This window comes from Mastacembelus armatus, chromosome 17 (genome assembly GCF_900324485.2).
Source record: "Mastacembelus armatus chromosome 17, fMasArm1.2, whole genome shotgun sequence".
NCBI classification, from domain to species: domain Eukaryota; kingdom Metazoa; phylum Chordata; class Actinopteri; order Synbranchiformes; family Mastacembelidae; genus Mastacembelus; species Mastacembelus armatus.
In genome coordinates, this window is record NC_046649.1 from 11,505,598 (window position 1) to 11,530,894 (window position 25,297).

General features: G+C 40.1%; 2 protein-coding genes across 4 annotated transcripts; both read left to right on the plus strand.

Moving 5' to 3' along the window:
* The first annotated feature begins 201 nt into the window (after positions 1-201).
* LOC113134280 (nuclear receptor ROR-beta-like) lies at positions 202-14,098 on the plus strand. Its single transcript, XM_026313560.1, has 10 exons — positions 202-646; positions 6,513-6,598; positions 6,714-6,855; positions 7,430-7,963; positions 8,973-9,094; positions 9,267-9,399; positions 9,993-10,100; positions 10,619-10,729; positions 11,369-11,481; positions 11,569-14,098. Exons 1-10 carry the CDS (start codon positions 640-642, stop codon positions 11,728-11,730), a joined length of 1,518 nt encoding a protein of 505 aa, XP_026169345.1. The 5' UTR covers positions 202-639; the 3' UTR covers positions 11,731-14,098.
* Positions 14,099-15,010: 912 nt separating this feature from the next.
* On the plus strand, positions 15,011-25,182 carry LOC113134455 (endophilin-A2-like). 3 transcript variants are annotated; one of them, XM_026313835.2, is made up of 9 exons: positions 15,011-15,218; positions 17,967-18,035; positions 18,193-18,409; positions 19,003-19,136; positions 19,360-19,518; positions 21,027-21,130; positions 21,452-21,585; positions 21,746-21,796; positions 22,595-25,182. In XM_026313835.2, exons 1-9 carry the CDS (start codon positions 15,174-15,176, stop codon positions 22,780-22,782), a joined length of 1,101 nt encoding a protein of 366 aa, XP_026169620.1. In that variant the 5' UTR covers positions 15,011-15,173; the 3' UTR covers positions 22,783-25,182. The 3 variants fall into 3 exon arrangements, with proteins under 3 accessions (XP_026169620.1, XP_026169622.1, XP_026169621.1); XM_026313836.2 differs by lacking the exon at positions 15,011-15,218 and adding an exon at positions 16,447-16,637; XM_026313837.1 differs by lacking the exon at positions 21,746-21,796 and having other exon boundaries at positions 15,012-15,218; positions 22,595-22,782.
* Positions 25,183-25,297: the final 115 nt, after the last annotated feature.

The following is a 25,297-nucleotide window of genomic DNA, read 5'->3' on the forward strand; positions in this document are numbered from 1 at the left end:
TGGCTGCTGTAAATTGTGTGAAACCACTGTGAACTGTTTGCCCACACTGTTTAATTGCCTTCCTACCACCTCCTGGGAATTCACACGACTGATCATCACTGTGAGCAAGAAGTGAGCACTACTCAATCGTTTGTCCCAGCCACCTTAAACTCGCTCCCGACTGCGCGCCCTCGCGATCGCTGCGAAAGGAGCTGTCGGCAGTGAGATCATGTGAGAGCCCATGCTTGGAGAAAGTAGGTTAGCAGGGTAGACTGAGAGGAAAGCAGGCGGAGAGTCACAGAGAGGGGGGGTCCGAACGCCGCTGGTCCACCGTGGGACTATTCTGTCAAAAAAAGTTGAGCCAAATCTGTTCGCCACCGCGCCGAGACGGTCACGATGCAATCCAAAGCGTCTTTCTTCGCTGTTTTATTTCGCTCGGAATTGACCGAGCGATAAAGGAGGAGAGTTTCGGCTAGTTTTTTTTCCCCTTGGTTTTTTTTTTTTTTGGTCTCGCTTCCCGAGCGGTGTCTGCAACGAAGTTAATATTTACTGAGACAGTTTACTCTGGCTCCAGCACTTTATTTTCCTCTCTCCTGTCACCTACTGAAACCACATGTAGTCGAGTTTTCGTCGTCCCGCTTACAAAAAGAAAACATCGACATGAGAGGTAAGTTGGTTTTATGTCATAATGATTCCGTGCATGGTTTATTTCAGCTTGGTAAAGATCACTGGGTGGTTTTGAAGGAGATGGCACGGCCACATGTGTGCGCACAGGGACTTGAGTGCGCTTGTTTTCCTCCCAGTGCGCATTAATCCCCCATGACTGGATTACAGCTGCACACAGCCCGAGGCTGCACGCTCCACACTGAAGTTGAGCATGCAGTAATAAATCCACGGCGTTTAATCACAAGACTCATCTCAACTGGACCAATAGCTGTTTATGTTTTATTATTATTATTATCAATTTCAAGTCTGTTTATGGTGAAATCAGTCCAAGATTTAGGCTAATTTGTGCCCACGAGTAATTGTGTGTTATAAGTCGCGCTGGAAGCCAAATCCGTCTGTTTTTGAAGAGACATGAGTCAGATCTCACCTGGGAGTCCTTCTATAAATTTTGCCAAGGGATCCATGTTAGTGTTATGCAATAAGGAGAGGGAGGGGCATGAGAGGAGGAGGTTGTTAACCAAACTGCAATTATGTAATGGAGATGTTTTTCGACCAGGTTTCTGATCAGGACAATTAAAAAGTCTTTGCCCCCATTCGTTTAGAAGAAAACTGCATATAGAGCATCTTGTGTATTTATCGTGTGATGTTGAAAAAAAAAACAAACGTCCTGAAGAGGTTTGCAAAAACTTTCTGTTTGCACCAGTGACTTTACAGACAAGATGAATGTGAGCAGTTTGTTGCTGTAGTTGTTGTGATGGGATGTCTGTGCCAGCATGGCCGGCTCTGTGTATGTACAGAGGACCTGACTGTTCCACTGACCTAGTTATGTCATCCAGCATTATACGGCGATCGCTGCGGCGGGAGGGGAAGCGGCTCAGGGAAGCGCCGTGCCGCCGGACGTGCAGCACCATGTGCGGTTGCAGGTTTGCGGTGACAGTCGGCCTTCACATAGGCTGAGCTTGAACTTGGGCAGCAGATCACTGTTATTGACAAGTCATGTTTTGCTGAAAGTTATTAAAACAGGCCTCATATGTGTTGTGGACATCATGGGAAACGTGAACTGAGACTAATCTACCTGTAGCACTGCTATATGTACTATATGTACATCCGTTCAAATCTTTCTTTTTGGGATTTTACTGTGAGCACGGCCAATATTACAATCTTTTGTTGTGCATATTAGGGGATTTGTTTGTTTGTTTGTTTGTTTTTTGGGCCACGAAAGGAGACAAATTAATTTTGCACAGGAAAGGGGGAGGGAGGAAGAATCAGAGTGGCTTTGATGGAGGGACGTTCTTTTATTCTGACAGGATATCCAAATGTAAACAAACCAGGCCCTTTGTTTACTCCCTGAACCTGCCACTTCATCACTAGAAGAGCAGTTGTCATTGAACCTGCCACTTCATCACTAGAAGAGCAGTTGTCATTGAACCTGCCACTTCATCACTAGAAGAGCAGGTCAGCATTTCAATCCCAGTTTCACATAACTGCAGTCACAGTCATTTTAGTGTAATACGTTGAGTCATTTCAATAGTTTTAGAACGGTGTTGTGACATCCTGACCTCTGACACTTGGTCCGGTTTGCTCCACTGGATAGAAGATTTTATCTTTATTAGTATTTATGTCGCACGTTCACATCCGCTGTTACTGGCCAATTCTAGGCTCATTTCTAACCCTCTCCTCTGAGGGCCTCAGTGGACTGTTGTGCCACAGTCCTGTGCTGCGCTGTAAGCCAACACCCGACTGTAAAGCATGGCACAACAAGTGCTTCACTGTTGCTAATATGCACAGAGCTCAAGGACAAGGGCTTCCACTTCTTACTGAGTCTATGTTCTCATGCTGTTAGTGACTTTTATGAGCAGGTAATCAAAAGAAAATTAAAAGGCACCAGCTTCTCCTGAGCCTTCTGTCAGTGTGTTGCCTGAGGGCAGTTAGCAGTCTGCTTGTTATTGTGACTTGTCTACTAAGCAAACATGAACAACCTGTACTTGTTTTAAAACACGTTATATAATTGTCCTATGGAGAAGTAGGATGTGGAGATGCGTGTGTTTTTGTGACTGGTGTTACATATGCTACTTCATGTTTTTCTCTTCATTGTTACACTAGTGACACAGTGACACTCTGACTGTGTGGCACACTGGCCAGGAGGCTCCTGTTGGTGTATTATTTGCTGTTTGTTCCACATGAGATACCAAGAAGTGAACTGCTGGAAGGACGAAGTCAGTGATTTGGCCTGCCCCACCCCTACTGAATTAGCCTTTTGTAGAGATAACAAGGTTACACATTTAACTGGCTGATAAACACACTGGGGCCAACGGGTTTGTAGCTGAGCTGTTAAAATGTCTGTTTCCAGTTTATTGTATGAAAAGGCTCGGGTGTGCCATACAAAGATGTTGTCCTACTCCTCAAATAAAAGTCACACTCAAACAACCTTCTTTGTTTGCAGACTGCATAATTTATCCTCACTTATTCCATTTACTTACTTAGTGTGAGTAGGTGATAAATGTAAAGCGCCGCCTGCAGCCTCCATGAATCATGTTAGCAAAAAGCAGGACTGCTATTGATCCTCGTGGAATGTCAGCCCTCTCTGGAGAATTAAAGGGCAAAAGCCTCAGGATGTGTTTTAGCACAGGTGAACAAAGATAGTCAGGGTTAAGGGGAAATGTTGATGTAGTTAGTGTGACTGCTGCAGCTAATAGCATTGTTGAATAGTTTAACCTGTCACATTTATCAAGTAATCTGTCAAGTTTATGTGCATTGGCTTTGAAGATTACCCAATACCCGGAATAATAAGTGGCTTTTCTGAGACTGAAAAGTCACTCTGCTGGTTCCAGATTCTCAATTGTGCATATATAGTGGTTTACTTGGTTTTATATGACAGTAAACAAAGCACTTTTCGGTTTTGGGCATTTTATGTTTTTTTTATAAAATAATGAAACATCCATCCACCATCTATACCTGTTTATTCCTATTTAGGGTCACAGGGATCTGCTGGAGCCTATCCCAGCTCTCTTCTAGCGAAAGGCAGGGGTACACCCTGGACAGGTCACCAGTCCATCATAGAAGAATTAATCAATAATTGATAAATTAATCAACAATATAATATAAGCTCTATAAGAAGTCCATCCATCCATCCATCATCTATACCCACCTACTCCTTAACCAGGGTCACAGGGATCTGCTGGAGACCATAGGAAGTTACACACCTAATGTTTTGTTAGCTCTGGTTCAGTAGCACATCCAAGGCGTCCCTGTTAGGAGAATAGTCAGGCAAGAGAAGTGAGACTGTATGTGTGGTTGTTAGAGGAGGGGTGGGTGGCTGGGTATCTGTGTAATTCTGGCTCTCAGCACATGACGAGAATAGAACGGGTTGAAGCAGAAGCTCAATGTCAAAGACTGGGGAGAAGGGTGGGGACTGAATAGCTGACATTGAAACTCAGGTTGTCTGCTTCGAGCAGACTGCAGCCAAGTACAGTATGGACTATTAGTCAAAGTAAATGTGGTTTCTCATTATGTTAACAGCAGTGTTTGATTATTACATACAGAAATGGACTTATATGAAACCAGTGACGATCTGTGTTGCATATTTTAGTAGTAAGTGTGGTTTTTCTAGGCTTGTAATCATTGCCTCTCTTCATTAATTTTACTTTTATGTAACATTTTATACTGCTAGGCGGAAGCCTTCTGGGAAATGTTTGATGGGGAAGTCTGAGCATTGTTCCGCTCCACCTTAAAACTGGTCTGCGAAGAGCCTGGATCGCGCCTGCCTCCCTCCTTCCACTCCCCTGCAGTGGGAAAGTGTGTCAGTAGGACAGACCGTCCACATGGGCTGACAGGCTACGGCGCCTGAGTGACAGATGACTCAGCCAATACCAAAGAGGCTGCGAAGGCCGCTCAGCCAGTGTTAAAGAGCGAGTGTGAGGAGGGTGGGACGTCAGTGTTGCTATAGTGAGCCTGCTGAATGAGTGTTGTGAGGAATGCTCACAGACGAGAGTTATATAATCGAGAGATGAGGGAGGGGTGGAGGGGAACCTGAGAGAAAGACAGGAAGGGAGGGAGACGAGGGAGATATTTTTCCATTGCATGCCTGCAGCTGCCCTGATCAGTTGGAGTATTTTAGTTAACAGCTTTCAAGAAGAGACGGCCGACTGCTTTAAAAGGGGAAAAGAAGTGGAAAGATTTGTTTTCCAGTACCTAAGAGTGCAACAATTCCTCCTCATAACCCTAAGTGGTTTTCCATACATCATCCCCACATCAGTGGTAGAAATACTAATTTCATAAATCAGTCTAAGACCATACAGACAGTGAGGCTGACCAACAATTATCTTATGATACAGTTGCTGTTCTTTCCTCAGTCATGAAAGAGTGTCATGTGTGCAAGTGTCATGCGATTCCCTATCTGTTTGTGTACTCTGTTCCCTCATGGGGGCCACATGCAGGGTGCAGAAAAACACACTTCATGGCAAGTTATCTTCTCTTCCAGTGTGTGTAGTCATTGTGGGGCAGTTTTTCAACACAGTTGTTGCTGTCAATAGAAAAAAGTATGTGACTGAACTGATGCAAGACTTATTGCACTGTTTTTTTTTCTTTCTTTGATTAGAACTCTGGTGCAAAAAAGAAAAAGATTTAACTCTTGTTTTTTATTTTCTAAAATGTGTTAATCATTTCCTAATAATAATAATAATAAAACATGATTTATAGACTGCTTTTCCAGTAATCACGTATTTTACCAGACAGTAAAGCAAAGGTCATAAAAACCATCATCAGATGCACAAATGACAAATACAGGCACAAACCGTAAAAGGCAAGTTGATGTTTTGTTTGTTTGTTTGCTAGTATGTGGTTTACAGAAAGGACATTCCAAAGTTCCTGGGTAATGAGGCCTGTTTTAATCCAGGAGGGCTGACCCCAGGATTACAGAGTTCGGTCAGACTCAATGGGAACTGATATACAATCAAACTCTGTATAATTCAAATCTGAAACTCGAGGCCACCCAGAGAAGGGAGGCAATAATAGGTGTAATATAACAACTCACTGATTTCGAAATTAAAAGCTTTGCAGCTGCTGGAGATGACAAGATACAAGCATAGTTGACCTTTTGAAGGTCTTTAGAAGATACAAATAACATAATGTTGGCAAAGTAGCTGGAGACATTATAGCTAGAGAAAAAACACAATAGCAAAAAAATATAAAAAGATTAAGTGAATTTTTTTTCATATATCACTGAATAAAATTAGGTTGTGTTTATGCTGTGGTGACCTAATCTGATTGGATTAGGAGGTCTAAATAAAATGATCTCTAATTTTGTCTGTAAATAATTCTAATAATAATTATTATTAATAGAAAGTAGAACACAAATAAATAAAAAATATTAACATTTTATGAATCACCGGTGTCAAAGCAGAGTTCAGCTTCAGGAGGATCAACAAGCAGCAGTGATTATCCAAATGCTAAGAACAGTTTTAATGCTGTGGCGAGCACAGATGTTTGGCTCAAGTTTCTCAAACTTGTTTTTCAACAAGAAAATCAAATCCAAGAGAGACAAATCTGGGATCTGGAATCTTGGGTAAAATCCAACCTTCAGATAAGTCGACTTTGACTCCCATCTCAGTGAAGGAGGCACAGTTTTAGTTTGGCCACAAAGGCAGACTTCTCTGAAAGGGTTTTTTTTATCTGAATACATTTAACATGTTTTCCAGTTTTTGACAATATTCCAAGTATGACAAACAGGGCAAATATGTAGCTGTTGCACTTCACTAAGCAGATGTTTATCGCTCTCTCATCTGAAATGCTTCTTTCTTTGTAAATTCAAGACCCACTTAGCAGCAGCTTTCTGACCGCTCTCATCACTGTTGTTTTTGGCCCTGCAGCTCAGATCGAGGTGATCCCCTGTAAGATCTGTGGGGACAAGTCCTCAGGAATCCACTATGGAGTCATCACGTGCGAAGGCTGCAAGGTGAGTAGGAGTCACAGAGCATTAAACAGGCTACCACACTAAACTTTAACCAACCTGTTTAATTTCAAATGTGGTGTCATCTACAGTATTTATATGTGTGTTTGTGTGTGTCTAGGGTTTCTTCCGTCGCAGCCAGCAGAACAATGCCATGTACTCTTGTTCCCGCCAGAGGAACTGTCTGATCGACCGAACTAACCGTAACCGCTGCCAGCACTGCCGCCTACAGAAGTGTCTGGCTTTGGGCATGAGCAGAGATGGTAATCACACATTGACTGTATTGTAACATCTTTACATACTTCCTTTAACCATCATATTCAGTGGTAAACTCATAAAATAACCACAACTGAGTTTGGTTAAACTGAGACTTTTGTTAGGTTTAGTAGATCTGTCGATCAAGTGCAGCCCAGTGTGTGTGTGCCTTTAATTTAAAGCTGATAGATGGAGAATTTGAAGCTCGCAGCCTAAAATGTTCCACATCAACGGGCGTAATAAGGCTCACCACTTGTTTAGTTTGTTCTTCTCTTAGATGTGGAGAGAAAACAAATTAAGTATATGGACTGAAGAAGTCATGAACTGTCATTATGCAAGCTGGATATAGGGACTGGAACATACAGTACTTAGGGATAAGGTGGTGAAAGGAAACTATGTGAGCCAGAACTATCTCATAATTAAACTGAGGAAACAGTTTGAGAAAACAGATGTGAAAGTTTTAGTTTGACCACAGAGTCTTTGATATCATATTTATTGTTTATCTTATTTTTATCTGCACTTTTCACTGTTACCTATAAAGAATGTATGAAACTATTATAAAAAATGTATTTTTCTCTACAGCGGTGAAGTTTGGCCGTATGTCCAAGAAGCAGCGTGACAGCCTCTATGCTGAGGTTCAAAAGCACCAGAAGTCCCAGGAGTGTGCAGGCTCTGGAGATGGGAGCTCTACAGCTCTGTCCTTACCCAGTGATGACGGAGTCTATAGCGGTGGCACGGAGGATGCTGAAGAGGGTCTGAGCCGATCCTACAGCAGCAGAGGCTCCAGCTCCACTCTTAGCGACCTAGATGACATCGCTGCCCTGCCTGACTTGTTTGACCTGCCACTGACCCCTGAGGAGGCCAGCGAGTATTGCAGCCTGGAGCTGCTTGGGGGTGGCGGAGGAGCCAGCACAGGGAACACCTCCAACTCCTCATCGTCGTCTTCCTCTTCCTCATCCTTATCAAACCAGAACTCCCCACAGCAGACTATAATGGATGGGGCAGATAGCAATGGGATCCAGCTCCCACATACACACTCTCACACACATCCTCTCCTGGGACACACGCATGCACTGCTGGACCAGCTCCCCGATGACTGCTCAATAACAGACCTTGGTGAATATTACCAACATGTTCACACTTTATTTAAACAGAGTGTTGCAGAGAGCATTACATTCTACATTCTTACATAGTAGTCTGAGCGTTTTAGGAAGAGAGAGAAGGGGATTTATTTGTAAGGTCCCCTTTTTATATTTTATCATATTGCTCACTTTTTTTTTTCTGCTGCATGTTTTTAATCCAGCACTTTTAAAAACTGGTTTAATTTTAAACAGTTTTAGCAGATAAACATTTTAAAAGTGGAGTTTTAATAATGTCAGTTTAATTTAGAAAAAAAGGCAAAGCAAAACGTATCAGAATGAATACACTCATAAGCACTAATAGTGTTTCTGGTTTTAAAAAAAAATGGTATGGTTTGAGGATTTTGCACTACTGGATACAATGTTATAAATTTTGTTTTTCTTTTTTTCAGAGTGTTATCTAGCTATATTTATTTGACAATTTACAAATAATATTAATAATCTGAAGGTACACGACAGTCGTATAAGGACAAGATTAAATGGGAAACACATACAGGAAATAATATGTGGCAGAAGATCTCCTCATAAACAGGGACAGATAGAGGGATTATGGTGTAGTGGTATTTATAGAGATAAAGAATCAAATGCATTTTGGAGAAGATGTCTCTAGAGACCCCGAGGAAGAATACATTGCGTTTATTTTACATCTTTATGCAATGAGGCTTTGAATTGGGCTCTGGAGACTTTTAAAGGAAGCATTAAGTAAATATTGTGACTGCTGGATATAAAAAGAGCAGAAGGTGGAAAAGATCCTGACAGCTGTGGAATTATAATGAGCAGATAAGCAATTAGTTCTAAATCCTGCTGGGGGCATCTCTGATAAATCAGAGTGGCACAGAGCATCAGATTATTAAAGGTCACACTGTCACGATCTTTGGATGTTTAAGCAATTCACTGTACACTCTGACAGTAGCACCACCCTGCTGCCACCACAAATAAACCGAGTAAGGCAACACTAAAGTATTTTTTCTTATTTTGTTCCACAGAGCGCATCACTCAGAGTGTTGTTAAGTCTCACTTAGAGACGTGTCAGTACAGCGTTGAAGACATGAAGAGATTCACCTGGGTACAATACACACCTGAGGAAACACGTGCTTATCAGAACAAGGTACATAATCAGCTCCGTCAGTGCCGAGTCTGCATACAGTTATGGCATCAATGCGTTAGAATAACCGAATAACTCACTAGTTCAGTATCATGGCCACCTGCTTTGAATTATTTTATCTTGTAATATCTCGACTTGTAATACGTGCCTCTCTTTTGTTTTTCTGTCACTTCAGTCGGCCGAGTGGATGTGGCAGCAGTGTGCACACCACATCACCAATGCCATCCAATATGTGGTGGAGTTTGCCAAACGCATTGCTGGCTTTATGGACCTGTGCCAGAATGATCAGATTATATTGCTGAAAGCAGGTCAGTGCACAATCCAAAAATACTTAAATCTCAATTACTTAATTCACAGAGTTAAGTCTTTCAGAGTAAACAGTCGGAAACTTGCTGACATTATTTCCTTCCTGTTCTTTTGTCTCCAACCTTCTGCCTTTGTCTGTTTTGTTTTTTGTTTTGTTTTTGTTTTGTTGTTGTTGTTTTTTTACCATCTCTTTGTGGCAATAAAATCCATTGCTCTGTATTACTGGACAATTCTGGAAAAACAATATATTCCAATTATCTTCTCTATCTGCTTAACACACACATATGCACATATTTATGTGTGTGTATATATGTGATATAAAATGCATATATTTGACAATGCGTTTACTTTCTGTAAATGTTTTGAACTTTTTAAAAAAAATCTTGGTGGCTATCCATGTTATCCTGTTGAATTTTAAATGGTTCAAAAATGTCTTATATATGCTGTGCACCAATATGGGTCAAAATTATTTACATTTTGTTGTGTGTTTTGTGCATGTTCGAGTATCTTGGACCCTCTCTGTCCTCCCCTCCCTTTTTTCTCTTCTGTCTCCATCTCTCTATATCTTTGCTTCTATTTGTGGGTACCCTTTCAGGTTGCCTGGAGGTCCTGTTGATACGTATGTGCAGAGCTTTCAACGTCAACAACAGCACCATTTTCTTCAATGGAAAGTTCGCCTCGGCTCAGTTCTTCAAAGCCCTTGGTGAGGATCAGATGGCAATGTAGTTGTGTAAGCGCTAAAATATTCAGGTTATTGACAGTGTCACACATTAAAGCATCTTACGTTTCTTATGCCTAATGTAAGCTGGAAAATCTACTCATAGGAAAAAGCCAGAGCTCCAACTGGGTAGAGCTTTATAATTTCGACCGTTCTCCTTCTCCAGTATTACTAGGACCATACAGTAGGGCGCTCCAACGGAAAAAGTGAAAAAAAGAACATTATATTTATACAAAGCTGCAAGCAGAGCTATAATCTCATTTAAGAAAACATTTCCAAAGTTGTCTCGTTTTTGAAAATGGACCTTTGTCAGTCAGTAAGAAGAAGTGAAAGAAATTCTCATAGTAGTTTCCTCACTAAGAAGCACAGACCATAGTCACATATTCCATCAATTACCATCAATACTGTCAATTGTCCCAAGTGTCGCTTGGGTCAGTTGTCTATTTAATCGGGCCTGGCCTTGTTTTTAACAGTTGATTTATTCATTTCCTGTGTTTGTGCAGGTTGTGATGACCTGGTCAGTGCAGTGTTTGACCTTGGAAAAGGACTCTGCCGTCTACAGCTGTCTGACGAGGAGATGGCTCTGTTCAGTGCCGCCGTCCTCCTTTCCCCTGGTGATTATTCTTCTGCTTCTTTCTCTCTCTCTCTCTCTCTCTCTCTCACTCACACACAAACACATTCATAAATATAAACATGCTCATGAGGAAGTGCAAATTCTTGAGTGCTGTTCTGTCCTTGGAAAAGAAAACCTGAGTGACACTGAAGAATGACGTATTTGACACCTTGTATTTTTTGTTGCTGATGCCTCACACATGTAGGTTTTCTATTTGTTACTGATCATTACCGAAATTTTCCTCATCTTAATGTACCAACCTATGACTCATATTAATGGAATGTTTTAGAGTGGCAAAGACGTCATCGCTTAAATGAGAGGCAGTCATGCTGTGAAGCCAAACATTTTATGCACACAGAGCTTAATTTTTAAAATTTAGCGAAGATCCAAATGTTTCCAGATGTACCTAATATGTCAGGCTGATTTTAATGTTAAAATGAGGCATCTGATATATTTCCATTTTATTGCATGGTGCAGTCATAAAAGAAAAACAGTCTTTCATATTTCAATTAGCGTAAACATCATATTGCATCAGTCAGCTTGCAAAGAATATATCCAGATGGCATGGAATATGGTTTTAAGATCATTAAAGCTGTGAGAACTGTTTTCTGATGGGTTTTATACTTTTTCTGTCTTGTAGATCGACTCTGGCTAACAGAAGGTCAGAAGGTTCAGAAGCTCCAGGAGAAAGTCTACCTGGCTCTGCAGCACAGTCTACATAAGAGTGGTGCTTCTGAAGAAAAGCTGGACAAGGTAAAGACAAGCAGTCTCAGCTTTTCAGAAACACAACTATGTACGCATGCACAGACATTAACCTCCATGTCTCCTCTGTCTCCACAGATGGTGTCCAAGCTGCCCATAATGAAGTCTATCTGTAACCTCCACATTGATAAACTGGAGTTTTTCCGTTTGGTCCATCCAGAGACGGCCTACAGTTTCCCACCACTGTACCGGGAAGTGTTTGGCAGCGAGATGTCTCTGCCGGACTCCACCAACAGCTAGACAGACAGATAGACATGCAAGAGAGATGGAGGGAGTGTATTAAGAGGTAGGGGGAGCAGAAGGAGACAGAGAAGGATAGAGATGTTGAAGCTCAACAACCAGCAGTTAAGAGACAATCTTAAACTTTAAAATACTCCATCTCCCATGATCCCAAAGTAGCCCTCCACTTTCCCGGCAGGCAAAGCACCTTACACTACAGACTACACATGCTCATGGCCATTGTAGCATTAACAACAAACAATGAGCATGTTAATGATAACAAAGCGTGCAACAGCTCCAAGCTGCAACACTCATTTGACATCAGATCCACTGTGGATCACCCAACCAATTATGAATGTACCTCATTGATGAGCACCAGTGCACAACCCAGAGCCCAACAACACTGAATGTACAATCCTTCCACTCTGAGACAACAGTTTTCCAGATAGTATGAAGTAGTCATGTTGATCAACAGATCTCATTATTGATCCAGCTCTCAGTAAATATTTATCTCTATTATAATAAAATTCAGAGTGGTACACATACATATTCATATCTTTGTACTGACCATCACATAGGGACCAATATCATAAGTCATTTGCTCTGATCTAACAACCATACACACAAATATGATAACACCTATGGCTTAGGTTGACCTCACCACTTAGTTTCACACACATTTAGATGGTGTATGGTGCTGCCTTATTGTAGGCTCTTGTAATGCAATGAGAAACCTCAGTCCCACACACCCCTTTCCTTGTAAATGCCACTTAGAGACAGGACAAAATGAAATTGTCTTTAATTTATATACACATTTATAAACAAATATTTTAAATAAGAATGTAAAGAGATGACTATATAATAGTCGAAGTATATGGAGAAAGATAAAATGTGTGTATTCAGTTCAGAGAAAAAGGGAGAGAAATGTGGATAGCAAGATGTAGAAGAGGGTAAAAAAGATGGATACGTAAGAAAAGCTGATATTTGGACTCAGATCTTTTTTTGGACTATTTTCTCCCTCTTGACAGTACTCTCAGGTTTCTGTGGCAACAACCCCATCTTGCCCCAGTGGCAGACCCAGCTGGGTTAGGCTTGGTCTTCAAGCAAGCGATGGGCTGGACACTTGTTGCAGATGCGGCACAGCAGGGGAGGCAGCGCACCCAAACAAAGGCAAAGAAAAAGTTTTCTTGTCTATAAACTCAGAGTTTTCACTCTGTTGCTGTTGTTGCCTCCCCCGCCTAAAGAGACAAGAGGACAAAGAAGCAAACGCTAAGGAAAACACAAAGCAAGGCAAAAGATGACTTCATGAACTGTATAATAAAAGGGGACACACAGGGTCTCCCCACCTGTTTCTAACCAGCAGTCAGAGGAGTAGGTGTAGTATAATCACTCATTTCACTCATTATGTTTTAGTTAATTAAAGGCCAGGTCGATGCTGGTCTATATGTATCATAAACCCTCCTCGCTGGTTGGAGCAACTGTATTATTTTGTACATTTGCTGTTCCTCTCTCGTTTAGTCCCAAACCCAACATTTGTCCAAATAAGCACTTACACTTTCCTCTTTCTCACCGGACACTAGTCTAAGGCCAGACAGAGCTACCAGCTGCCCCCCTGAGTTGGGCCTCAATGCCAGTAAGACTTAAAGATATTCATTTAATATGTTTTGTTAGTTTTGTCTTTAATCCTCTCACACAAAGTCAACTATAACTGTTTACATTTTTCATGTATATAAATAACACATTTTCCGAATAGTGTAATAGCATTCAGATGATGATGATGTCTTACTTGGGGTGCTGTGAAGTTCTTGAGCAGAGACCTGCTGTTCGCCACTCAGGGAGCTAGCTGTGATCTCATGTCCCTTTATTACCAGTGTCGTCTTTTAGCCTTGTGCTCCTCACACCTTTGCACCTAAGATGAGACCCATAACCATAATCACTGTGGACGTAAGTTCTATTTTTGTGAATGTTACTCACAAAGTGTCAAAGTCCTTCCCGTTTGTCCTAATATTGTAATGTTAAATTTAAAGACATAGGACGTTAAAATAATACATCATTTAAAAATGAGTTTCATTATTGGGGTTTAATGTTTATTTTGCTGTGCTTCATTTATTTGTCAGTCTTTTATCCACTTTTTTCTTTACTTGTCTCCACTTTTGTCTTGTAAAGTCAGTGATCTATTTTTTTTATTGAAGAAAGATTAGGAAAAGTTACAAACAAAAAAAAAAGAATAGTTTGTCTCCCTTCTCTTTCCCTGTATGGCAAAATGTACAAGAGGTATATTACTAGTCCAAGAGTAAGTGAGACACACAGCTCGATATATATTGTTGTCCAATTGGATACATTATATGTGGTTTTAAGAATGTAATAAATGGTTTCTTTTCCTTTTGAAGGATTTCATGTCTTCCTTGAACCTAAATAGTTCTTTCATGCTGTGATATAGTGCATGTATAACAGGTCTCTATATATTGTTGACTAATCAATGATCTCATAAAATACTGTACAGATCATGTGTCTTTCATGCAAATAGCTTATAAATGCAACAATAGATTGACAAAATTATTGAGCACAACTTTAATAGTACATTAACTAAGTCGATAAAAACTAACCATTTTATGATTTCGGCTTATTTAGTATGAGTAGGTGTAGCTTTCCTCCTATACCTAATAAAATCGGATGTTTTTTTAAAATATATATTTTATATTTGCAGTTAAAAATAAAGGTTTTCTCACACCTGTGATTCTTTTTGAAAGACATTTTCCGGGTTATACAACATCAACGTTGCATCAAGGGTTTTCTTCAAACTGTTTTAAAGAGATGTTGATTCAGTTGAATGGTCGTTTTTGAGACTGTGTTTTGTGCTGCTTTTTAACTGTTTACTGTATAATGCGGAAAAGTGCTTCTGTTATTTACAAAACAACTGAGCAGTATCCCTTCATGACTTATTGCAAGACTGCCCTAGCTTTATTTAGGTGTACATAAGAAGCTGGAAAATGTGCAGTCATGTTTTGTTTTATTAAGATGAAAAGATGTGTGTCTCAGATGAAGACACAGACAGTATCCTAATTTATTCATTGTCAGTCTGCAGATGAACAAGGATGCTTGGATCTGTGATTTGTGGGCGTGTGTGTTTTTTGAATGTGGCATATTTTAACCCCTTCAAATGGAAGTTAAAGTTTGGTTTCTAGGGTTAGAGTTGGGCATTTAGTTTATTAGCGGTGCTTGAGGTGGGAAAACGGGTTAGGGAGCACATGATGAATGTCACTGCAGATGAGGAGAGAGAGACGTGTGTCTGCCTTGACCCGCTTTACTTGGACGGAGCCTCTCACGGGACAGGAAGTGGTTGCCTGGTTTCACATATAACGTTACAGTGCGAAGTTTGGAAACGGGCTGATCGGCTGTTTTCTGCGCTATAAGCTACAAACTACAAACTTACACTACCTAGTTTAAAACACTGACGGTGCAAGATGTCTGTCGCAGGATTTAAGAAGCAGTTTTACAAAGCAAGCCAGGTAAACTACTTTAACTTTAGCCTAGCCGTGTAGCTATCGCTAGCATCAGGTAACGCTGTCGTTATTGGGTTCAGTTTAGCTGGTGAATTAAAGTGAAGACGGTGTCGGTAACGATAAAACATGTTTCCTACCTTAACGTTTAAATATATGACAACGACTGACTGGCGCTGTATTGTTGTTAAACTGTTCAACAACTGTCAACTGTGTTGTCGCTCACAATCAACAGCATCCACTTTTAAATAACTCTTAGCTAACGTAACTTAATAAACACGTTAGCGTCAGCAACGTTAACGTTACCAAAAAAAAAGAGTTACACTTTGATATTTAACGTTACCGTATGTTTCAATACCGGGTACTTTAACTAGGTTAACATAACATTATGTATGTTTATGTATGTATTAGTTAGCACTTGACTGAGCTAACGTTACAGCTTCTTTCTTAGGTTAAGTTTGTCAAAGCTAAGCTAGTTCAGTTTTTGTCCAAGTAACCTTAACGGGAACTACATATTTTGTACCCCTGAGGTAACATTAAAGAAAAATAAAACACCAACCCGCAGAGTTTATTTTCTTTTTAATTGGCAGTCACAGAATTAGCTAGGTTCGGGCTTAATGGAGATGCTGTATGTGAAGACTGCTGTTTGTTTTTGTTGCGGTTATGTTAAACAGCAGGTAGCTACAATCATTGCTGACGTTTTAGCTAACTTAATATCCTCTTGCTAAAGCGAGTTTCGTGTTTATTTCTGACCTGCTGATTTACACAATGTCTTCAAAACACTTGTGTGCCAATGTGTTGCAGCCAAACACTGATTCACACGTTAGCACGATTCATAAAAACGCTGTCATCTCTGAGCTACAAGTTTCCAGCTGTTAGCCGGATATTGTGACATACGTGATATTCGTATGACATTTAATTCCACACTTATGTATTAGCTGTAATTTCCTGAGTCGTCTTTCCTCTCCATGTAGAGGACTGTTAATTGCTGTCATATCAAGTAAAAATTATGGTTTTTAATTCGGCTGTGTTTGCATCCCTGAATACTTTCATGTCAACTTTATTTTTCTTGCTCTACTTTTAGTACATTAAGTACAGTGTGCATGTTAAACAAGGTGATGTGATTTGATGCCTTTTCAGTCACATGTCTGGCTGTCAGGTTGTGTATAGGCATTCATGGTAGTCTATCAGTACAGCTGTTTATGTGCTTTGAGTTTTCAGGCAACCATTAAGAAGCAAACTAAAGTGTTGGCTCAGAGTAAGTTAGCGGTTAGAATGAAGCTCATTAAGGCATGACCTGCAATACCAATGACCTATGTTTTTCTCATGCAATTGTCCTTGTTTTGAGCTAACGTTATACAGTATGCAAGTGACAACTCCTGACTCTTTGGGTGTGTACCTCATTGTGGGTAATGGAATTCTAGTCATGTAAGTACTCTGCCCAAACCAGCTTACAGTTCTTCAGCAAATAGAAAAATGGAGATTTGGTTAATACTTTGACAATACAACAGTAAAAACAAACTGCAGGTGAATGCACATAAATCATATATTCTGTTCTACTTTTTAAGCAGTGTGGGTGGTTTGCTTGCGCCCCAGTACACAGGTATTGGCCAAAACTCACTGCAAATGTCTCAACTGCTGGTACACAGAGTCAAAATAAATATGTCATCTGAACACCCTGCCCTCTATAAGCACAAGCCTAGTAACTAGTGCTAAATCTGGTCATTCTGATTATGGGGGAAAAAATTGGTTTGAGGAGTGCAGGCAAATCAGCTGTGGAAGTTAACAATATAACAAGGCCGACATTATACAGTCATAAAAGCGAAGCATATGCCATGTGCTTGCATTATGCACATCGTGTTTGTCATTGTGCACAATAGACATTTTTAAAATCCAAATCCTATTATGTTTTTTTAAATTGTCATTGGAAAACACGACTAAACCCAGATACTCCACAAAAACATTTTGCCATAACAGAATCTTGTATGAAATCTATTGAAAATGTAACCTTCAAGGATTATAGGAATTTTAATGTTAAATGCTATATTAGTAGAACTAAAACGTAGGTTTTTCCACCTATGTTACATTCCCTAATCTGAGTGGAATGGGCAGGTTGGTTGTGGTGGACGAAACTGGGAGTTATGAAGCCAAGTGGGGCACTAAGTGTGAGAGATTCATTAATTGCAGTTAAAGTGCTGTATGTTAGACTTCATAATTAGGGAATGTGTGGGGCTGAATTAAATCCCATGAACCAGTTATCAGTAAGTGCCTAGGGCATTTTCAGAGCTACTGATTCTTAGGTTTGGGGGGGGGGGCATTCATTTCTATGAATCAGTTCAACTTTCAATTTAGCTTAATTTATTTTTATAGCACCAAATCACAATAAAATGTTCCCTTGGCCCTTTACATAGAAACTTAGCCAATCCCTCATGAACAAGAACTTGAACAAGCAACTGTGGGGGAGGAATTACTCCCTTCAACGAAAGAAACCTACAGCAGAACATTGAGTTTGGGAGGCCATCTGCCCTGACCAGTTGCAGTGAGTGGATAGGAGGAGAGAGAAAGAGAAACACTGCAGGTTGATGGGGCCAGTAACTGTACATCTACAAATGTACAGCTCCAGAATGCTAGTAGGTACAGAGAGAGGGAGAGTGAAGGCACAAAGTTAATTTGTGTATCTTAAGTAATCCTTTGGGAGGACTGATAAACATGCTGTGTTCAGTTAGCTTCATTTCTTTGTTTGCTTTGTGGTTACAGTTGATGAGTGAGAAAGTTGGAGGTGCAGAAGGAACCAAGCTGGATGAAGACTTCAAGGACCTTGAAAGGGTATTTCATACATTTGAAGAATACTGTATATCCATAATCAATTTGTATTTGTATTTCATATTCTGGGCTATATTATGTTCCCCATGTTCCTTTCACCAACATAAATGGCATACAACTCAGGTGTCAATTAATGTCTCTTCTAAATGTGTATCACCAGAGAGCAGATGTTACCAGCAAAGCAGTGGTGGAAGTCATCAATAAAACATCAGAATACCTCCAGCCCAACCCAGCATCAAGAGCTAAACTTTCCATGCTCAACACTGTGTCCAAAATCCGTGGACAGGTGAAGAGTCCAGGCTACCCCCAACCCGAGGGCCTTCTGGGAGAATGCATGACTAAGTATGGACGAGATATGGGCGAGGACACTAACTTTGGTAAGAGTTGTGCATTGTTGGTAAACCTTGGAAAAAGCAGAGATCAGAATAGACTGATCTGTTTCTCTTCGGAGAGCCCATTTCACAGTATTTATCATTTTCAACCATTTTAACAAAGATTCCAAATGTAATCTTTTGACAAGGATGAATGAAATTTAGAAGTTTATTGCACAGTGGGTCAACATTGTCATCAGTGAGCCCTGGGTGCCCATGATCCTGTCTCCAGTTCACTTTGTCCTTCCTTAGTCAGCTTTTGGTTGGTACTAACCACTAGAGAATGGGAACACCCAGCAAGACCTGCAGCTTGGTAGGTGGACTGACCCAGTCATGTGCTGTCACTATTCGACCATTGTCAGAGTCACTAAGATACGTACCTGTTTTTCCTTCTTTACCTGTCAATGGTCATAATGTTGTGGCTGACCAGTGTATGGCATGTGTGAGTGTATTTATCAAGCAGGTGTCCATAATTCCAAGCGTAGGTTTTCAAGTTCTAACCTTTCCCTAGTAAAGAGGCAAATGGTTATTAGCATGCGCACAATGTCTCCACTCCTTTAAGCTGATATTTTAGATGCATACGTGTGTCTCTGCTGCAGGCGGAGCTCTAATAGACGTAGGAGAGTCAATGAAGAGGATGGCCGAGGTCAAGGACTCCCTGGATATTGACGTGAAGCAGAACTTTATTGACCCACTGCAAGCAGTTGCCGAGAAGGATATCAAAGACATTCAGGTAGAATTAAAGAGGTGGTAGGTTTCTGCATATACAGGCCAGGAATTCATTAATGAGCTTTACAGGCAGTCAGATGCAGCATGAAAAAAGCATTTCCAATCCAGATTGGCATGCAAAACAAATTTAGCAAAGTAATCATAAACTAGTGAAAATACTTTGATATTCATATAATAATGTATATTCTGTTAAACCTCATCCTCCCAAACTCTTTCACCCCCCCCAGCACCACTTGAAGAAATTAGAGGGCCGTCGTCTAGACTATGATTATAAAAAGAAACGTCAAGGTAAAATCCATGATGAAGAGATCAGGCAGGCCCTGGAGAAGTTCCACGAGTCTAAGGAGATGGCTGAATCCTCTATGTACAATCTGCTGGAAACAGATGTGAGTAGCACATAGACTAAATTTGATTCACTTTTCTTGGCAGATGGTTCACCGAAACCTGCATGGATAGATTTGTAGATTTCACATAAAGCAGGAGTTTAAAAAGATTGTGTAGCTTAGAGCCAAGCTCTATCAATGCTTCAATCTGCCTCCAGAGACATTTTAAGACATAGAAAAATACTCTATGAAAAATATATTATCTGATATATTCAAATATTCAAGAAGTCTCTAAAAGAGAACTGAAAACACATCTGGCTGTTGTCTCAAGAATCATGAATATTAAAATATATGCAAATGAACCCAGCCAGTGTGCATGGTAGACTGCGTGTATCAGGATACAATGGCAGAAGAGAATTTTTAGAAATTTAGGTATATATGTTTGAGCCTCATTCAGATCCAAACTCACACTGGTATGTGTGTTTAGCATTTTGCAGAACAATACCCTTTGGGAGCCAAATGTTATACTCCAACAACACTACAAATTTCATAGAAATTTACATTAAATAGTAAATAAATAGATTGTGGAAACAGGTTTCAGGGTCCAGTTTAGAACCAAAACCTGTGCATGGTAGGATATTTCTTGTCAGTAGATCTTTGGCTGTTATTGCTGGTCACTGAAAAGTTGTATGTGGCAGCTAGGAGTCCAAACACACTCCTGAAATCTGCATATATTTACAAGAGGAACTATAGTTGGAGATTTGTAGCGTCATAGATTTTGTTTGCCTGTGTATGTTACCTGTGTCAGATTTCAGGAAAGCAGATATGCCTCTGCCCATTTCAGCAGCGGAATGTGAGAACACCTGTTAGTGATAAACTGCACATACACCAGTCAGTATAGTGGAGGACATATATTTATGGGGTATAAAAATAAGAAGTCATTCATTTTTAGGATTATGGAGTAGCTGTGAAACCTTAATGGTAGCCAAGCCATTTCCTCTGTGCCACAACTGTGAAATACAAGTTGAGTATGGTGTATATATGTGTTTTCAGAATGCCAGCAAACTGTAATGAGTTGACTGCAGTTTATATATTTAATTAAAAGCATTTATAGAAGAGAACATTAGAGCTGGAATGAACATAATAGCCAAACTAACTCAGAAATATTGAATTTGTGCCTGATTAGTTGTGAAAATATTTTTCTGGCTAGTGTTTTTTTTGTGACTTCATAAAAGGTTACATTAAAAGTACATGTTTCTTGCTGGTTTCATTTCTAACACTAGTTAGAGTATGTGTCAGCTGACATGCCTTGTTTTTTTCTACAGTGACTTGCAGTAGTGTGTTCTTGTCAAACCTGTTTTGGTTGGCATTTACTGTTTTTTACCTGTTGTCATGAGGTGTTTCAGAGCTTTTTGAGTGAAGCTTTTGTGTAACTTGATCCCTACTGACATAACGATTTACGGAAATGATGAGACGGGAATACAAATAGTTAACCAGAAAAGAATTCATTCAAGTACCAGAGCATTTTCTGTTTTTTGTCTGTCTGAAATACTTTTTGTGTGTGCATGTAGGTGGAGCAGGTGAGTGAGCTGTCTTCCTTTGTGGAGTCTCTGCTGCAGTACCACAGACAGGCCTCACAGATCCTGGAGGAGCTTTCTAGCAAACTGAGAGAAAGGTCAGCACCATGACTATTTGTGGAATACAGCAAGCTGTTTATATGTTGAGGCTGTGTTCTCTGGCTTTTGAGTAGGGATGATTCAGCCATACCATCTCTTCTTTTACTGATCTGGTTATAGGTAATGACTGTCGGGAAGCAACTATTGCTGAGCTCTAATTGTTTATTTTTACTAAGTAGTAAAAGGAGTAGATTTGTTTTGCTTGCTTTGCTGACAGTTTACTTGTAGTAGCTAGATTGATATCCCTGTATCTGTATTGGTACCTCCTCTAATTGTGAGTTCAGTGATGTTTTTTTTTTTTTTTTTTTTTGTGTGTGCAGAGTGAATGATGCTCAGAATCGTCCGAGACGTGAATACACACCAAAACCAAGGCAAACCTTTGAGTATGAAGAGACGGAACAGTCCAATGGAGGATACTCCCCAGCTGCAGCAAGCCCTCCAGCTTACTCTCCAGGTAAGCTTACTTTCCTATATTTTGTATGAGCTGTGCAAGTGTGAGCAAATGTGTGTATGTGCTTGCACGTGACTGAGTGTATGCAAGGCTTACTCCCAAGAAGTGTGCAAGTAAATGTCAATCAGCGCAAGATTGATGTGCCTTTCCTTTATGATGTCAGGCCAGTATCAAGGTCCATCCTTCCAAAGAAGTTCCATCAAGCACAGACCCTGTAAGTGGGCAGATGAAGATAATGTACCACTTGACAGTATTTGAAAATGTCATTACTTTTACTCACTCTGTGTGATGGTCAGGTGTTTCACTAACATTGGTGAACGGTGTTATGTCTGTCCACCGTGTTCCATCTGTCAGATCCTCTGAACAGTGTGGGTCAGTGTGAATATTACTCTGACCAAGGCTGCAGAAACATACAAACGTCAGCAAACCATTCTCTACTATTGTTTTAAATGGTTAATGACTGTGGTATTTTAAAGTTGTCAACCACATTTAAAACTCTTTAAAAGCATTTTTACATGCAGTCATTTTGTATGCGTCTGACAGCCTGTTTACTGGCTGAATAAACTTCTGAACCTCAAGAAAAATCATTACATGCCACATGATTTTTTTTTTTTTTAGATAAAGTCAGAGGATGCCTCAACTATCAGTCATCTCTCCAGTCAAACAAGGGAAAGAAAATGTGAAAAGCCTTCAGCATAAAAGCTGAATATGGCCATTATAGCTTGAATCAAATAGTTTTGCTGTGTAACATATCAGTACATTGATTTTGATCTTGAGCTTCAGAAGGATTCCTTTACCACACTGGTGACTTATAAGTACATCACTTAACCTCTCCTTTTTTAGTTTCATGGGTTATTCCAGAGTCCTATTGGCAAACATACAATGGGACACTAAAAGTGCAGTTACTTAAAACAGGAATATACAGCGCTTGCTGCAGGGAATTTGTCAGATTGTTTTTCCACAAAATAAATTTTTGTTCTTTTTCCCTCCTTGCATCTTGCTCTTTCTGCAGCTGATCCATGCTGTAAAGCTCTGTATGACTTTGACCCAGAGAATGATGGAGAACTGGGTTTCCACGAGGGTGACATCATCACCTTGGTCAGTCGAATTGATGAGAACTGGTTCCAGGGAACACTTCACGGAAAATCAGGATACTTTCCCAACAACTATGTTGAAGTGGTGGTGCCTCTGCCACATTGAAAACAGCAAGGCAAGAGGGGGACAACAGGATTCAGGGGATACAAATAATGGGTGGTTGAGAGAGGGTTAGCAGCTCTCAATAACCAAAATATATCTTTATTGTTATTAATGACTAAATATCTCAAGACTGGGGTCTAAATTTATCTAGGAGTTACATGAGAAAAGCTTTTTTTAATTCTGTCAAAACTGATTTTTTTTAAAAACAGGAACAACAAAGGGATGTTCAATCAGAAAAGCAACGGTGTAATGTTTGGGTGTGCTTAACATATCCAGTCTTTATATTAATTTCCTGCATCGGTGCACTTTGTATACTACACCTTCATCACCAGGACTAAAGAAAAAGGGTCCAACAGTATCCACAGACACAACAAAACTCTTTTATTCTTATGTTCTTATCCTATTTTATATTCATGATATGACATTTATTCTATGTATTGTTTGTATTGGTACTACACACATGCATGTATGTGCATGAATTTTTCTATGCACTATTTATAAGACTCCTAGTTTTCACCTCTGTGCCTCAGGCTTTTGTACTGTTGTCATCAAGGACTCTTTGAAGTCAACATGGAGGACCAGCTGCTTATTGTTGTTCTTTAAGACTAACCGCCACTGCCATCTGGTGGTGTTATAGGTCAGTTCTTTGGTATTAGTTTCAGTGACAATGATTTTTGGTTTCAAAACCAAACTTACCAGCTAAACTGGAGCCACTCAGAAAAGAATATAGGCTCACTGTTTCTTGTACTTATTCTTGAATTGCAGGTTTAATCTAGACCAAAATTATGTTTTACTCTACATTTCTTAAAGGGTCTGAGGGGTCTAGAAGTACACTTCTTGTGTTATTACACTTGTCAGCAAGTTAATTTGCCCCAAACTCTTCCACTGTTTTTCAGTACTCCAGCATCTTGACCCTTAGAGCTAATGACAAATTTGGCAAAATTGACAAATTGCATGAGGCTGATATTTGTCGTTATTAACATGTATTCCATACAGCGTGATATGCACAGTGCTGGAAAATGAAAAATATGTGCGATGCAAACATGCAGACATTTGTTTCCATTACAGTGTAACTTGTAACCCCAAATATGTAACAGCGTTATACCAAAGCCATAACTGTACATGCTTCAGTTCCTCCATTTTCTCAGGCTCTATTGATACTGCTGGCAGTGTCACAATGTTTTGTGGGCTTTTACCCAACTTTTTGTGAATGCATTTGTAGTCAGATTTGTTTTTCACCTCCATGCTGGGGTAAGCTTGGCTTTAGTAATTCAACCTATAATTTGGAGCATGAAAATTAATCTGATGTGTATTGGGTGTTTCTGTACCTGCCTCACTTTCCAGGCTGGAACTGTGCACCAGATGTGACAAAGTGCTAGCGTCCACCTATTGTGTACAGCATTCACTAATAATGAGATGGGTCTGTACACAATAGCTGGTTTCACTTTCAATTAAGCCTAATTCAGCAAACTATAACATGTTAGGGTTTGTGCTCTTCACTAAAATTCCAACTTTCTCCTCTTGTCATGATCCTCTTGTTAGACCGCCCCCTGCCTCACTCATCTCTCCCATCTCTATTTAAACTGGGAGCGTAACGGACAGGTCTTTTCAGCACAGAAGGGCACCCAGCAGTGGATTATGCCTTCCCTGCCCCCCATTAGTCTTTATTCTCCGCCTGCCCCTGTACCCCTACCCCTTTTCTCATTATCTGCCCCATGCCAATCCTATGGTGCCTCTGGAACTCAGTCCACCCCTCGAATAATCTTGTCATTGTTATCCTAGTATATGCCTGTTAATGTTGTGTTTGCATTCTCCTATGTTATTCATCTTATGGATAAGGCCAGGGGGTTTGACTGCTGAGTAATACCAGCGTGGTTCAGGTGTGGGTTTACATGCCTCATTACACTAAATCAAAAGCTCTGAGTTTCAGGGGGAGGAAGGTCTGGGGCTGAGGTTGAGCTAATATGCAGCTTGTATAATATGGATGATGAATAATGTAGTGGAACAAAAGGCTATGATCAATTTTGAAGTCGTCTATATGCTGCAGTTGACACTACATTCCATGTTGGTTTGTATTGCGTCCGCACCAGTAAGTGTCCCAACTTTGTAATGAATTAAGTATTATCATCCTTTAAAGCTTTATTTTATTGTGCACAATTAACTTGATATTTTCTGTTCAAATGTTACTGCTTTGCATGTGTCTTCATTACAGCTTCTGTGTCTTCCTCTAACTGTGACACTGTGGGGGACTATAAGTGTGATTATCCTGGATTGCCTTTAAAATATATGGATTACCTCTACATTAATTGTACTCTTCTCTGTATTGTATATTTTTGTTACTATGTAAAAGGGAATGACTGTGGTTCATTCGCTTCTTCAAATAAATGTTAAATAATTTGCCTCCCAGTGTGTGACTACAAATAATTACAGCCCTGCCACTGAATTGGTCAATGGAAATGTATAATGTCTTAATTAAGATTTGTATTGTTGTGTCACAGACTAGGATGGTCTCTTTCTA

What these genes read in the sequence shown, in the direction of transcription:
- LOC113134280 (XM_026313560.1), top strand. An exon ending in TTTGGGCATGAGCAGAGATG is followed by an intron (nt 6,856 to 7,429) that starts GTAATCACACAT and finishes TTTTCTCTACAG; the next exon opens with CGGTGAAGTTTGGCCGTATG. An exon ending in TCAGTTCTTCAAAGCCCTTG is followed by an intron (nt 10,101 to 10,618) that starts GTGAGGATCAGA and finishes GTGTTTGTGCAG; the next exon opens with GTTGTGATGACCTGGTCAGT.
- LOC113134455 (XM_026313835.2), top strand. Translation starts at nt 15,174, where the DNA reads ATGTCTGTCGCAGGATTTAAGAAGCAGTTTTACAAAGCAAGCCAG. An exon ending in AGGATATCAAAGACATTCAG is followed by an intron (nt 19,137 to 19,359) that starts GTAGAATTAAAG and finishes CACCCCCCCCAG; the next exon opens with CACCACTTGAAGAAATTAGA. An exon ending in TTCCATCAAGCACAGACCCT is followed by an intron (nt 21,797 to 22,594) that starts GTAAGTGGGCAG and finishes CTCTTTCTGCAG; the next exon opens with CTGATCCATGCTGTAAAGCT.